This window comes from Lissotriton vulgaris, chromosome 11 (genome assembly GCF_964263255.1).
Source record: "Lissotriton vulgaris chromosome 11, aLisVul1.2, whole genome shotgun sequence".
Taxonomy (NCBI): Eukaryota; Metazoa; Chordata; class Amphibia; order Caudata; family Salamandridae; genus Lissotriton; species Lissotriton vulgaris.
Window position 1 is genome coordinate 94777563 of NC_141699.1, and position 15713 is coordinate 94793275.

The following is a 15713-nucleotide window of genomic DNA, read 5'->3' on the forward strand; positions in this document are numbered from 1 at the left end:
CCACCATTGCTGGTTGTTTCGATGTTTTGTAAAAAAACAAATAAACAAATAAAAAATTAAAAATTAAAAAAAATATTATTGTATTGTATCTGTAATTCAGTTTCAACCAGAAGCCAAAATCCATAACCTTCCACGGATACGGCCTCAGGTTTGGGCTACTCTACCGACAGATGACCAATAAGAGAACCCACATCAGAGAAATATTTAAGCTATTTCTAGTGATGGCTTCAAAATGTTAACATTAACATTGGTTTTGGTGTTTTCATTATAAGAATCTATGACTTGTGAATAGATGTAAATATCTTTTGAACCCTGGTATGTGTGTCAAGGCAGGCTCTTGCATGGTTAGAAATGGTCACACGTGAGTAGGCAGAGCTGGATTTGGAAAGGAAGAGGCAACCAAGTCAATTGCTGCTAAGATGAACGGCAGGAAGGATTCTTGAGGGCACACTGACATGGATCAGTCAAAAGAGAAGAGTCCAGGCACTACAAAGCAAGTGGTGGGAAGAGTGAACCTTGTAGTGAGAGCCAGGGAGAGAGAGATGGCAACAGCAAGCAGTCGCAGCATGCATTGTGGGTGTCACGACATACCACTCAAGAAATGGATGCCCATAAAGGAACACGTCAAACAACAGAAAGAGCTGCAGGTGCCGCACACGTGTTCATACAATGAGAGTCCTGCTTGGGAGGAGAAATACCTAGTCAAGAAGTGACCGTGCTGGAACAGTTGTTTCACATAATGGTAGACAGCAGAGGAGGTGGGAAATGCTACATCAAGGAAGTCCTCAGAAGAAAGACCCCAGTCAGCAGGCCAAGCACACAGGAGAAAGGCAATGAAGAGCAAACTACTCAAGACATTCACTAAGGAATCCAGAATACCATATCTATCAAATTGTGAAAGGTGCTGACCCATTGCTCATCTACTTGTAATCAATTGCCTTTCTTCCTTCTCAGTTGCAGGGTGACTTCTGAATGTCGGTGTTAGTTATGCCAACAGTTGTACCAGCCCTTCTGTTACCTCTCCTGAACTGCTGTTCATGGTCGATATTGGAGGGTTTTTATAGTAGATTTTTAACCAGATACACAAGGCTGTTTATACTTCCCCTCTTCTGGCATATCTCCCCTGGTGTGATTACACATTTGTGCACTTCAAGGAGATAAGTTTATATGAGATGTTCATATTTAGCACATAATATACATTACACAATTAAAATGTTTCTCCTCAAAATCAGACTTATAGATTAATTCTATTGAGTAATTACTTTTTAAATCTCATTCCAATACTGTGATTTTGCTTAATTACATACCACCATGCCTCATTACCATTACCTAAACAGTACATCAAGAAAAGCAACTTACGCAGACAATAACAGACACAGCATCGCAAATTCCGATCCCAACGTTAGCGTGAGGTATATGTTGTGGGGAAACTCCGGCATCGTAAAAGATATCATATGAATAAAAGTAGATCTAAAAACACAATGAAAGATGTACAAAAAGTAAAAAATAAGTGAAAGCCAGAGTCAACTAACATAGTAATATCACACATGTGTCTGAGTGTGGTGACATTTTACACTTAAGCATCTGAACTTGATAGCACAATCTACATGTTAACTGGAGTGTTACAGATTGTTCAATTGCACACCTCTGTACAATGGCAGTGTTCACATGTGCACCTGAGTCCAATGACATTGCCCACACCTGCACGTAGGTGTGACAATAAAGTGAGTGCAACAGTATGACCCACTTGTGCACTGAGTGTGACAGCACAGTTTACATTCTGACCAGCTTGTTTTGGCATTGTCCATATGTACACATTAATGAATAGCCATTGCCCACATGTACACCTAGGTGTGATAACACCGTCTACAGGTGCCCACATATCGCCCTGCGTGGAACAACATTACCCACATGTGCAGGTTGTGTGTCAACACATCATAATTTACACACAACGAAGACTTCAAGTTATTCACTGGGTTGGAAAGGTTTGAAAACTTTGGAAGACAGGGCAGTGAAGATTGGACTAAAGCAGGCACCTGACCTCACAACAGAGTTTCAACTGACATCCTCCAATCAGGATTATCAGACCACTTCTGGGGTGGAAGCTGTAAAGTCAGTACATAAGACTTTTCAGGATGAAGCATACACCCCATGGGCCAATTAGTTCCTGTGGCTCTTTTTTAGGTCTCACGTAGGTAGCGCATGTGTTGTCTCTTCGAGACATACTGTATCCACTCTGTTGGCTTACCGTCCGCCCCTCGCTTTTGATTTGTTAATTTGTGCATCCTTCGAAAAGGCTTGCTTCCATGTGGTTAATCTGTCTTCTTTGTCCCTCCTTTTTGTGTGTTGCTCTCTCCTATGGAGAATGGCCGCCTATTGCTTGTAGCCTTTCACTTCTGTGACTATAGGTTAGTTTCAGTGCACTATTCTTTTGTTTATTTCTGCTCGTGTTTTAAGAATGTACTTCTTGCTTAGTCTGTCGTGCTGTGGTTTGGTTTTTGTGTTAAACTTGCTCGGCTGACAGGAGTTCAGATAACATCAATATTCACCATAGTGCTTATCAAAGTCATTTTAAACAGTTTCATAAAATTGCATTTAACGCGTTTTCAGAACAAAATACGTTCATCTGACATGAGCCATTTTTTTAAACTACGGAAGTTTACAGCAAGCTTTGTTGTACTGTTTTAAAACTTAACATGAAAAAGCTTTCAAACAATGCCTCCAATGTGCCTTCAGACTAAAAAACTCTCATCGTAGTTTTTGTATGTTTCTGCCTGTATTTTAGCAATGTAGCCTTTACTTCCTCTATCATGTCGTTTCCTTTTTGATTAAAATGTCCTCATCCAATGGGAGCTCTTTGCTAAATTAGGGTACTTAACACCAAGGATTGCTGTATTTCCTTTAAAATAATATTGTTAAAGCTTTGTAAAGATGAATCAGATGTGCTTTTTGACAAAACACTCTCAACCAATGTGAGCTGTTTCTTAAATTAGTGATGCTAGCTCATAAGCACCAAACTGCCTTACGAGTGCCCGACTCTGTCCCAACCCCACTGGCTCTTCAGAAACACACTGTCTTCCAAATCACTGACTGTGCCCAAATATTATCTGCTCTTAAGAAGCAATAGACTGTCTGCCATGTAGCAGACTCTGCCCATATTTCTGGCCATTTAGAAACATTGAACGATATTGTAAGGTCTCTGACTCTGCCCCAATATTGTGTCAAAGAGGGGAAATATAAGCGGACAATTTTTAATGGGGTCCAGTGTAATGTCCTAACAAGTACTACACAACAAAAAAGTACAAAGTTCCCCAGAAAGAGTCAACTAAATGACTCCTATTAACCTCTCTCTCATGGGGGTAGAAATAAAAGTGAAAAGTGAACCCTTAGTCGGAATTTCAGGGATACCTCACACAAGACATCGGTTGGACAACTGTTGTCATCCCACCCGATGGTCGTCCAGCGTCATCATCGGTATCCTGCCCCTTCGACAAGCTGGCGGTGCAATGCCCGTCGGGCAGCACCAGGTGTTGCACTTTGGTGGAGTTCTTTTATTCCTTTGCCGTAGGGTGTGTGTGTGTGAGGGGCCTAAAAAAGTGCAATAGTGAGCGTGAGTGAAGTGAGTCTAAAAAAAGTCAGTGGAGTCCATTGGGTGAAATTTTAATAGCATGGCTCACTGCTTTATTAAAAATTAAGGGGTATTGAGGTGAGACAGTTAGGTATCCAACCTCATTCAACCCTTAGTGCAAGTGTGGTCGACATGTTTCTTGCCGCTAAGGCAATTCTTCAGGACCAAGAAAGTGCTCATATAATTGCTCAAAGATTTCTCAATAGTAGGAGAAATCGAGGATACGACCTGGTTTAGTGTCGTAGGATCAAACCTCCATTGAGGACCCGCAGTCCCCGGTAGGAGAACCCCTAGGCTGACCTGGTGGGGCCAGAACTGTATGTAAATTACCTGGTAAGTTGCTGGCAGAGGGCATCTAGTCACCTACCCCACCCACGTCGAGATGATCGCAGGACAGCCGGATATTCCGACTAAGGGTTCACTTTTCACTTTTATTTCTGCCCCAATATTACCAGCATTTTACAACTAGACGCGCTCCCCTGATTGGGGCTCTTTGTTAAATTAGATATTTAACATTGCCATGTTGAACAGATTTTTGCACTAAAACATGATCACCCAATGGGTGACAATCTATTTTTTTAATTTGGTGAGATAATAGAAAAGATTTCTATTTACTTAAAAAAAATGGAATAAAGTTGTCTTGCAGGCGCACATTACACTTCCTAAAACACAAACCTTTTGAGTTTGCATTAGGTGAGGAGGGGTGAAGCAGGATTTTGCATTCAGCCTTTGGGTGGCAGCAAACCTTTTGGTTATCTTAACCACACTTTACTGTAAAGCATTCACACCTCGTACATATTTTGTGGTTGCTACAGGATGGAGACAGACCTGCTGTGTGAAGGCTTCCTTGAGCTAACGAGCTGACGATCTCTGGTTGATGCACCTGCACCCAGGGAGTGGTACTGAGACCTGAGAAGACTTTGGGCTTGATCTCCAGCACCCCCCAAAAAAGTGTTGCTCTCCACAGAAGTAGGACAATTATCCTGAAACAAGTGTCAAGAGATGCACAGCACTGGATGCACCAACAAAGGTGAAAAACTAAAGCCTGACACCAAAGAAAGTCTTATCATGCACCACATTTACTATGATGCTTCGGGGCAAACTGATTGCTGGAGTGTGAGGCAGTGTGTGCCCACCCCCTTCCTACCTGATCAATCACACTTGCATGTTCCCTGAAACCCGTCTGTAGGGGAGTAAGAATGTCCTGGTCCTCGAACCTTACCAAGCACCAAACAAGCAACGATCTTTTGAATGGAGTCGATTAGGATTATGGCCTGTAGTTTCCTGGAAGTGTTCTGTCACCTTTTTTATACACAGGAATAATCTCAGCCCCCTTCCAGAAATTGGGTACAGGAGCTCCGAGGGCGATCGCATTTGCCAATAACAGGATGTACCTATTCCACTTTGTCTTATCGTGGAGAAAGATGTCAGCCGTGATACTATCAATCCCTGGCACTCTACCCCTATTATTGCACAAAAAGCTGCATTAACATCAGCCGGGGCAAAAACCTTACAAGAATAGTATATGTGAGGGGGCTCTGAGACGTTAACCTCTTCAGAACCAGTTGCGTATTGTGATTCAAAATGCTAACCCATTCAACCTGCACTACATCATTTTGTGGCTGTGGTCGATGTCCCCCATACCCCATTTAACCAGGTTCCAAAATCTTTGGGAGTTGTTTTTGGCACATGCCAATCTGAGGTCCTGCCACCTGTTTTCGTCCCATTCCTTTTTTGATTTCTCCTGAGCCCTCCTATATTTTATCCTTGTGGACCATACGCTACTAGGCTCTTTGGATCTGATCGCGTCCCCAAGATGTCTACGGGCTATTTTGCATTCATTGTTGTACCATTGGCACACTTGCTCTTGTGGGTTGCTCTTGGGCCTACACTCTTTGATAAAAAAGGGGTAGCAATTTAGAAAAAAGTTTGTTATGAGATGCAGTGACAGCCTCAAGGGAAGCAAGGCAGGAGGAGAGAGTAACTAATTCAACTATTGTGTGCTCAGTTTCCTTGGCAACAGAAGCTAGAATATCTGGTTTCTCTAGGACCACTGCCCTTTTAAGGCACCCATGTTGTTAGTGGGTACCAGATCACGAGTAATGAGCTGGTTATCTGGTTGAGTATATTTCTGTTGGGCCAATAATTCGAAGGTAGAACTTAGTGGGTTGTGATCACTCTCCAAGTGATCAAATACCACCATGTCCAGGAGGGTGGACCATAACTTTAGGTTAATTAACACGTAGTCGATACGACTCGCATGGGACCATTGTTAAAGATATTCGCACCATGTCAGTTGGAAGGAGTTCTTCCGTGGCTGCCCTTAGGCCTTTTTCCAAACAGATGACTTTGATTTGGATTGCCACATCTGTCCACCATATTACAGGTGTTAACTCAAAGCTTGGAATTCCCCACTGGGCGTCTTCCTCCTTGGCAAGGTCCTGGTCCTCTCCGCCAAGGGGATCAAAAGTCGAATTGAAATCCGCCCCGCTATCACTAGAGAATCCCTAGAGAAATGATCTAGGAGGTCATCAAGAATTGTACAGACTTCTGTGCTCTTCCTCCCGCTGAGCCCCATTGAGTACATATTACAGATGTCAATGTTCCCATGAGGTCCTGCCATCAACTGAATGGTAAAAATGTCATTGCACTGTGTCAGGAGCTCTTGGATCTTATAGCTAATTGCCTGCCTAACCCAGATGGTAAGCCCCCCTGAAGGCCAACCTTTGCCTCCACCTATAGCCGGAATGCATCGTTTAAGTACCCTAGATGAAAACGAGGGTCTACTAGGCAAGTTTCCTTGAGGTGGCAAATGTTGTGCTCTTCAATAAAGGTATGCCTCTCTGGGGATATGCCCTTAAACCTTAGGCCAGCAACGTTCCATGACATTACCCTTAGACTAGGAGAAGTGTGACGTGTCTCAATTTGGTCACACCGCCTGGGAACTTATTCAACTATGTTTTTCAACCTACCCTCAGCCAGCAGTTAACAATGGATTCCACATTGTTCTTGTCCTCATCTTTTAACAATCAACATAAGGCAGTACTCCTAGCAACCCAGACTAAATAAGCTTCTTTATCCAACTAGGCTTCCTTCCCTTCCCTTTCTGGACGTCTACCATCACAAGTTCTACCACACTCCCCATCATATGGTTCAGTGAGACTCACATGATTACAGACACTCACAAAAGCATCTACAGTGGTAACATCAACACCAATGTTTTTTGATTTCATTCATTGTGACATGGTCCACAAATCACCAGATTCCAGAATGACAACATTCCTCTTTACTCCCGTAATTGTATAAGGCTCCAAAAAATGTGTGGTGCCATTCTTTACAAACCTGGGTTTCTTGAAATAAACCATGTCTCCAACACTCCATCTGCCACTCTTCACCTTATGAAAAGCATTATATTTTTCCTTTCACTTCTGTTGGTGCCCTCTAATATCCTTGTCATCTGTATCACGAACCCAGCCACAGCTCCCATAAAACCACAAACCTAAAGACAACTTCGTTTTGGCTAACCTTCCTCTAAGTCCTTCAAATGGAGATTCACCAGTCACACTTAGGAGTGGTCCTATGTGCCCAGAGAATTTCCCTCAACTCATCCACCAAAGACACTCCATTCTACAAGGCCCTTTGTACACACCCCTTCACGATTTTAGTCATAACCTCTGCTGGGCCATTGGCTTGAGGGTGATACATTTCTGAGTGGTGGTGCTCAATGCGCAGAGCACACAAAAACTCTCATCTCTTGTGACACAAACTGCACCCCATTGTCTGTCAATACATCCTTAGAAAACTCCTCCTTAAAGAACTCATTGATGATTCTAGGAATTAACAGAGCTGAAACACTTAGCTGTCACCCATTTAATGGCATAATCAACCAGCAACATTACAAACCTCTCTAAAGACCTCAGTAAATCAAAAGGTCCTACAACATCCTTTCCCAACTATTGCCATAGTTCACAGATGACTTTCACTGGCAAAAGAGGTACTTGCATCACTATTCTCCCTTTGTCTGCCTGGGCACACATATTGCAATGCCTGACTACATTCTCTACCAACATGTCCATAAATAAAGTTTTCTCAACCTGTACTTAGTTACATTTCTACCTGGGTGACCCTCATGGTCCAAGACGCTAATTTGTCCCTCGCACCTTCAGGTGGAATCATATTACCACATCTCCACAAATCACTCCCTTCCATATATAACTCTTCTTTCATAGCATTATACCGCTTCTCATCCTCACTAAGGATTCTTGAATCTGGAGACCCCCTTCTCTACAAACTCAATGATTTTCCTACAAAGTACATCCTTGCTTTTCTCCAATTCCCTTTCTTCTTCCTTCGTGGTTTCCTGGCTAATCCAAAACACCTTAGGCTCTTCAACAACCAAATCATCATCACTTTCCATCGGGAACCTAGAAAGACAATGCCGCTTTATTCTTAGAACCTTTTACATTCTTCACCTCAAATTTGAACTCTCTTACACTTCTCATCCACTTAGTAATCCTGGGAATAGTCACTTCCTTAGCATGAGAACAATTGCTCTAATGGCTTCTGGTCACTGCATATCACAAAAGGCATATCCCCGATGCAACTTCAATCACTTTTTGTCACCATTATCTAGCGGAGGCAATACTGCATCTAATCCGTTTAGACTGGCATCAGTAGTTAAAATGGTTCTTTTAATAACATCAAATTGTCCCAAGGTCAGCATTCCACCGAATTGCTTCTTGATGGATTCAAAAGCACTTAAACACTCATCCCTCCATTCAAATGTTTCTCCTTTCTTAAGAAGTTGACTAATTGGATAAACTAGTAAAGCAAAATTCGTAATACATTTTTATGATGCTCTGATTCCTAAAAATTATTTCAGTCTGTCTCAGTGGGTATTGGCACTTCAACAATGGACTTAACTAGGTACAATTTGGGTCTGATACCTTCCCCAGATGTGGTGTGACTCAGATTGGTCACAGTACTCAATCAGAATTGAAACTTTTCTCTTTTCAAATTCAACCCACTCTCTTACAACCTCAACAGTACTTGTTACAACACCATATAATGTCTATTTTTGCTGTGTATCAGGATGTCATCTTGGAAAAACAAAACGTGTTTGACACCTTCTAATACCTTCCTTATCATGAGTTGAAAGCAATCAGACGTTGAGGTTATGCCAAATGGGAATCAAATAAAATGGTGAGCTCCTAGTGGTGTGACAAAAGAAGTTACGTGTATAGAGTCCTCACTCAAAAATACTTGGTGGTCTACAAAGAACATATCTAGAGCATGAAACACTTGTGACTTTCCCAGTAATGATAACTCCTCTACAATGTGGGGTAGCAGTTGCCAATCCACCCAGGTGTTCTTATTTAAGTCCCAAAGGACAACACACATCTGATATTCTTTCCACCTTCTTTGGGTTTCTTAACTATTGGTTCCAACTTCTCAGAGGACTTTAACTCCTTTATCACTCCCAAACTCTTCAATCTCTCCAAGTCAGTCATCCATGGTTGCATAATCAGGGGTAACATCTTTGTTGACTGCCCAAAAATGCTGCCGGATTCTCAATTTCACTGCGTTAACAGAGCTACTCACATATGTTTTTGCTGCAAGGGCATTCAAGAACATAAATTACATAATCGCTTTCGCGTGTCAGTCTCTGAAGGATATTCTTCAGAAGTACCTCTTCTTGTGAAGTCACCCTGTGCGGTACTTTCATATTTGCAAGCTTTGCTTTTTTGACATCTTATAATGCCACAATGCTTTTACTGGAGCCAGTTTGTTGTTCTCAAGTCCTCCTTTCAGAAGGGACTGTTCATAATTCAGTCGCCAATGCTTCTGCTATGTGATATGTGATACTCAATGTGTAATTATACAACTGCTGGATGGACCAGTGCTTTTTATTGATATCCCTCACTCTTCCTTATGTGATGTGTTGAAACTTGTTAGAGATCTTATGTCATGTTTTTCTTTTTCTCCGCATTCACTCTTATTTCTTTGTTTTTGTTTTGTACTAACAAAGCCTCTCATTTTTCTCTTGCTGTTTGGTGTGCATCTTCCAGGACCTTTTTGGGTTAATTGCTTGCCTTAAAGCGGTCCATTATTTTCTTCGATTCACTTATGAACTGCTTGTCTCTTGAGCAATTTCTCCATGCACCTTCCATGGAATGAACAGGATGCCCGTCCTAAGATTGGTGGATTGGTGTTTGAAGGCAATGACGCCTCTTATTCATGGATTGTGCACAGAGGGGACCTTCATTATGTTCAAATTTGAACATAATGAAGGTCAAGTATGTGAGCTTTGAAAGGCATCAGAACCGGATGGTGTGGTAACGCGCAACGTTCCATCTCGGAGTTCAAGGGCTCATTGGTAACTCACGTTAGTATGCACAGCATCCCTTGGCCGTGGAGAAGAGAACCACTTTTGCCCTGAACGAGAAGCATTCGGGGGTGAAAGAGCTTTAGCACGGAAACACGTTCCAGTGTCCAAGCGCGCATTACCAAAGAGAAACAACAAGCACGTGAACCTGCACCTCTACCTGCTTAAGGATGAATATATGCTGAAAATAACGGGGGACTGAGCCCACTCAGGGTAATACACTGTGTTTGCTACTTCCATGACTACAATTACCAGCATGCTGCTGGTTGCCTCCGTGTGTGCCACGCCCACTGGTGGCGTTCTCTCCAATAATAAAAGGTTGGAAATCAGAAAGCAGCGAACTTCTTGGCCCCTCTGTGCACAATCCATGAATAAGGGGCATCATTGCGTTGAAACGCGTTGGATTCAAATTTGAACATAATGAAGGTCAAGTATGCGAACTTTGAAAGACGTCAGAACCGTATGGTGTGGTAACGAGCAGTGTTCCCTCTCGGAGCTCAAGGGCTCATTGGTAACTCACATATATATATATATATATGCTGGGGACAGAAGAGCAATAAACCACCCTTGAACTAAAACTTATCGCAGTGTTTGTGGTCTGTACCTACGTCGAGGACTCTGCACTTTTGCCGAGAGTAGGAGTTGGAACGGATATATATATATATATATATATATATATATATATATATATATATATATATATATATATTCACACTAGTTCGAAAATGATGGCACTCCACTCGGGGGACTTTTCAACAGCGTTTTATTTCACAGCTGTGAAATAAAACGCTGTTGAAAAGTCCCCCGAGTGGAGTGCCATCTTTTTCGAACTTGTGTGAATATTGTAACGGGATACTGCCTTGATCCCGCTGATGGCACCAGCTCCTGTGTGCTCCCACTGCGACGAGGCAAGTTGCGAAGTTATATATATATATATATATATATATATATATATATATATATATACGCAAACAGCCAAACTGCAACCTGGCCCACAGAACCAGAACAGACGACCAAACGAATCCTCAGTAAGGCAGATGTAGTTCTTTATTCAAGGCAAACTGAGCAGCAAAACTGACGCGTTTCGGGCAGTTGCCCTTGCTGAGAGATTTTGCCGTCTAGGAGCTTCAATATGGTAGATCCAAAAACACAACACAAATCCCAAACTTAGGCATAGATGAATTTATTTTCGAATCTGCAAGATCTGATGCATTTCGGGCAGTTACCCTTGTTCACAGATAGTCAATTCTTGACCTGCCATTTTTTAAATACTTTAACAAACACCATGTATATACATATTTACATGGGATGGCCATAATATGGTCCCTGTATGGCTAAATGAAGGCGGGTGTCTGGTTCTGTGATGGTTAATGTGTGGGGATATTATTGTTACATTATTGGTTATTTTGATGGTTGGTATGTAATGATTGTTTTTTGACAACACTTACATGCATTCATTCATTTAAAAACAGGATCATGCGCTCAGTCTCTTACTCATTTATTCACCCAAACATGCAGTCATGCATCCAACCATTGTTTCATTATCCCATCCATCAAATCAATCATCCAATAAATCACATACGTAAACTCTCTAATCAATGGAAATTTGCCTTCACTTATAAAGTAGCCTGACCTCTTGGCTTTGCTAATGCTTGTTCTTTTAGCCATAGCCTTGGAAGACACTTAACTGAATAATCACCACAGATGTTCTTGGTCAGTATCATTAAAAACAAGAGGTACAGCTGCCATCTGTTTGACCTGTCCGTCAGTATTTCTAGGATGCTCAGGCATTGGACCTTTCTCCTAGCTTCTTGCTCCTTCATCAGGTCGTCCATCTCTTCCTGGATATCACCTTCTCCCCAGAGCTGCTTCATAGCTGGAAACGAGAACAACAATGCAAGGTTCTAAGCAAGTTAAGTGAAATATCTACGCATGGGTTTCACAAACCTCTGATTAGGCAAAAGCAGGCATTACATTTTGACTGAAAGTGTGACATGTATAGTATGAAAAACAATGTTCTAAATGCATATTTGGTAAACTTGAAAAAACTAGCAACTGAAATACTCGTGAGAAAAGTAAATCTGCCCAGCTGACATAATGACAAAGTGAAGAAATCACCAGGGTCAATGTTAAGGACGTCGCAGCCAGAGAACTCCACACTTGGATCTCCAGCTGCGAATACGAACTCACCTGCTCAGTATCCTCGACAAACAGCACCCCAGGAAAGCTGCCTGGTTTCCCACTGATCTCCAAAAAAACAGACGCCTAGAGAAGATCTGGAGAAACACCATGACACCCGAAAACCACACCACCTACAAGAATGCCATGACGGACTACCACAACCGAATTAGAACCACCAAGAGGGCTTTCATTCACAACAAAATCCTCGCCAGCTCCACCAACTCCAAGGAACTTTCCAGTTTCATTCAGGAATTCACCAACACCCGCAGCGAAGCCACAGACATCACCCCGTCCCAAGACCTCTGCAATAAGCTTGGAACCTACTTCCACCTCAAGATAAAAAACCTCTACGACAACTTCGTTGACCATCCACCAGATGCCGCAGCCGGCCAACCCTCAGACACACCTGCCAGCCCACCATCCCCACCTGGACACTGATCATGGTCGAAGACACCGCCTTGTCCATGAAAGGCATTCATTCCAGGCCCCCACTGACCCCTGCCCTCCACACATCTACCACAAAGCCAACGCTGCCATCGTACCTGAACTACAACGTACCATCAACACCACCTTCGATACAGGCACCTTCTTAGACGACTGGAAATGCGCTGAAGTCAGGCCCCTGCTCAAGAAGCCCACAGCTGACCCCACCGACCTTAAGAACTGCCGGCCTATCTCACTCCTCCCCTGCACGGCCAAAGTCACAGAAAAAACAGTTAACAGAGAACTGACATGATTCATCGAAGACAACGCCATCCTTGACCCGTCCCAAACCAGATATTCCGAAGCAACCACAGCACCCAGACCACACCACTTGCCACCTCAGACAACATCCGCACCCTCCTGGATCACGGCCCCTCCGCAGCCCTTATCCTACTGGACCTATCAGCAGCCTCCCACGCACACTTTTCGTCAGGCTACACAACGCCGGCATACAAGCCTGACTGGATCCAATCATTCCTCACTGGAAGAAGCCAAGAATCAGACTGCCACCCTTCCTCTCCGATCCCACGGGAATCACCTGCGTAGTCCCACAACAGTCATCACTGAGCTCGACCCTCTTCAGCATCTACATGGCCCCCCTTGCCGCCATCGTTCAACAACACGTCCTCAACATAGTATCCTACGCTGATGACACCCACCTCATCCACTCCTTCACCAAATACCCCACCACCACCAGACCCATCTTCCAGAAAGGATGCAGAACATCACAGTTTGGATGACCAACAGCTGCCTAAAGCTCAACGCAGAGAAGACAGAAGTCCTCGTCCTTGGAACCACCCCTTTAGCATGGGATAACACCTGGAGGCTGACTGCTCTCGGATGTCCAGCATTACCGTCGGACCACGCCAAAAAACTCAGCTCTGTACTCGACTCATCCCTCACCATGAACTGACAGATTAAAACCGTCACCTCCAGCTGCTTCAACACCCTCTGCATCCTCTGCAAGACTTTCAAATGGATCTCCTCTGAGGCAAGGAAGACAGTCACCCACACACTCATCACCAGCAGACTGGACTACGGAAATGCACTCTACGCAGGTATAAACAAGTTCCTACTCCGCAAACTCAAGACAATATGGAACACCACCGCCAGAATCGTCCTGGGTGTCCCCTGGCACAAACACATCAGCCAATACCTACGAAGGCTTCACTGGCTCACAGTGGAGAAAAGAGTCACCTTCAAAACCCTCACCTTCGCCTACAAATGCCTAAACAACACCGGACCCAAATACCTCAACGACAGAATCAACTTCCACATACCGAAAAGAGACCTTCGATCTTCCAACCTTGTACTGGCCGAAACCCAGCACATCCACAGAGCCAGAGCAGGCGGAAGATCATTCTCTCGCATTGCAGCCAAGACCTAGAACAAGCTCCCGCCAGACATCAGACGCACCCCAGCCCTGAACACCTTTAGGAAGACTTTGAAGGCCTGGCTCTTCGTATAAACAGGTCTAACATTAGTTTGTGTAAGAGATATTGGCAATGTAAATGGCCATGCCTTTTACTTTTGTGTAAGTTCTTGGTAATAAAACAGCATTGATGACTTGATCGTCTATGACCCAGGGGAAGCAAAATAACTGCTTGACCTTGCCCTGGAATTTAAATGGTCCTTCTCGTCATTTGATCACATGAAGGTTTAAGGGTATACAACGCGGAGGTGGTGGGTTTGCAGCAACAACAGACAGTGGGGAACAAGACAAGGGAGGAGAGCAGCAGGGGACAGACTGCCGAAATGCTGTCTTGGAGAGTGATTCGCCAAAAGTAAACAAAACAAGCAGAGACTTAAAAGCAGTTCCAATTTTACAATGCAATTATTATGTGGACAAAACGCACAATGCAGTGTTTGTTCCATGCAGACACTGTAACTTAGAGTGTGATGTTGTTTTCTGGGATGGCATAGTTTATTGTTGTTTCTTATGCCATCCTGAGGCCCATGCAATACCAATACCTATGTTCAGTACTGCTTCGACCCGCCCCCAACAAGTCTGACTATGCTGCTGGGCACTCCGCCAACAATACTGTAATTTATATCATTTGTAGGAAAGGCTTTGTGACCATGTGACTGTAACAGGAAGCAAGGGAAACAAAACACGAACACTTATGAACACGGCGCACAAAGTAAATAAACAAGGGGAAAGGGCTGCAATGGGGAGCATGTGCTGCTTTTAAAAGAATATGTACTTTAGATTTGTTGGATGCAGTTAAATGCTGTTGCGCAGGTGTGGCTCATGGCAAGTAATAAGGGCACTTTTTGTCAAATATTTTGTTTTTCTTCTCAATTGTTAAAAAAATGTAAAGGGTGTAAGACAGAGATGTGTGATCTAAAGAAAAGAAAGTCTCAATTTGATTTGCTCATGAAAATGTGTTAGGTAAAGTCTGTTGCTGTATGCTGTTGGTGTAGTCCATAATTGAAAATTGATAATTGTCAAGACGTTGTCCTACCCGGCCACAGTGAAGGACACAACCCCACTTCTTTCATAAGTTGGTGTAGTCCATAGCATTACTGCCAAAACAATACAAGGGGGAAAAGCGCAGACCTCGGTTTTTGAATGCATAGCAAATGTGGCATGATAAAAGCATGATTTACAGGCCTGTTTACAAAAGAGCTCTGTAAACCACAAGCACTGGTCTTGAGTGCACCACCATCAAGAAAAGAATAGTGCTCACAAACTGTCTGAGTAACAACACATGTAACAGGGGCCGTCCTTGAAAATGGGCAGAGATTAAAGGACATATTCAGAATACAAAATATGTCGAAGAGACAGCGCAGACACTGTTAGAGTTGGTTTCTGAAAAGCCAAAAACTTTGGTGAACAGCTGCCTAACAGACAGACATCCATCAAACTTCTAGTGCCATCAGAGGAAGCGCTTTGATGGTGGTTCCTCTGAAGGCAATGAATGAAGGCTGAACCTTCTCGCACTCAAGGTTATTTGTTTAGGTGAGACAGTGCAGAAAGAGTGGTTAGGTGCTACCTGAGTTCCTCCTTCGGAGTCTTGGAGGGTGGAATGATAC

General features: G+C 43.3%; 1 protein-coding gene across 1 annotated transcript in view; it reads right to left on the reverse strand.

The window, feature by feature from the left end:
• Positions 1-15713, reverse strand: part of LOC147679025 (solute carrier family 2, facilitated glucose transporter member 11-like) — a 617202-nt gene that overhangs the window by 227063 nt on the left and 374426 nt on the right. Inside the window, exons 7-8 of the mRNA XM_086944708.1 lie at positions 11702-11889; positions 1360-1470 (exon numbers count right to left, since the gene is read on the reverse strand). Coding sequence (XP_086800834.1) covers positions 1360-1470; positions 11702-11889 — 299 coding nt within the window. The remainder of the gene's footprint in view (positions 1-1359; positions 1471-11701; positions 11890-15713) is intronic.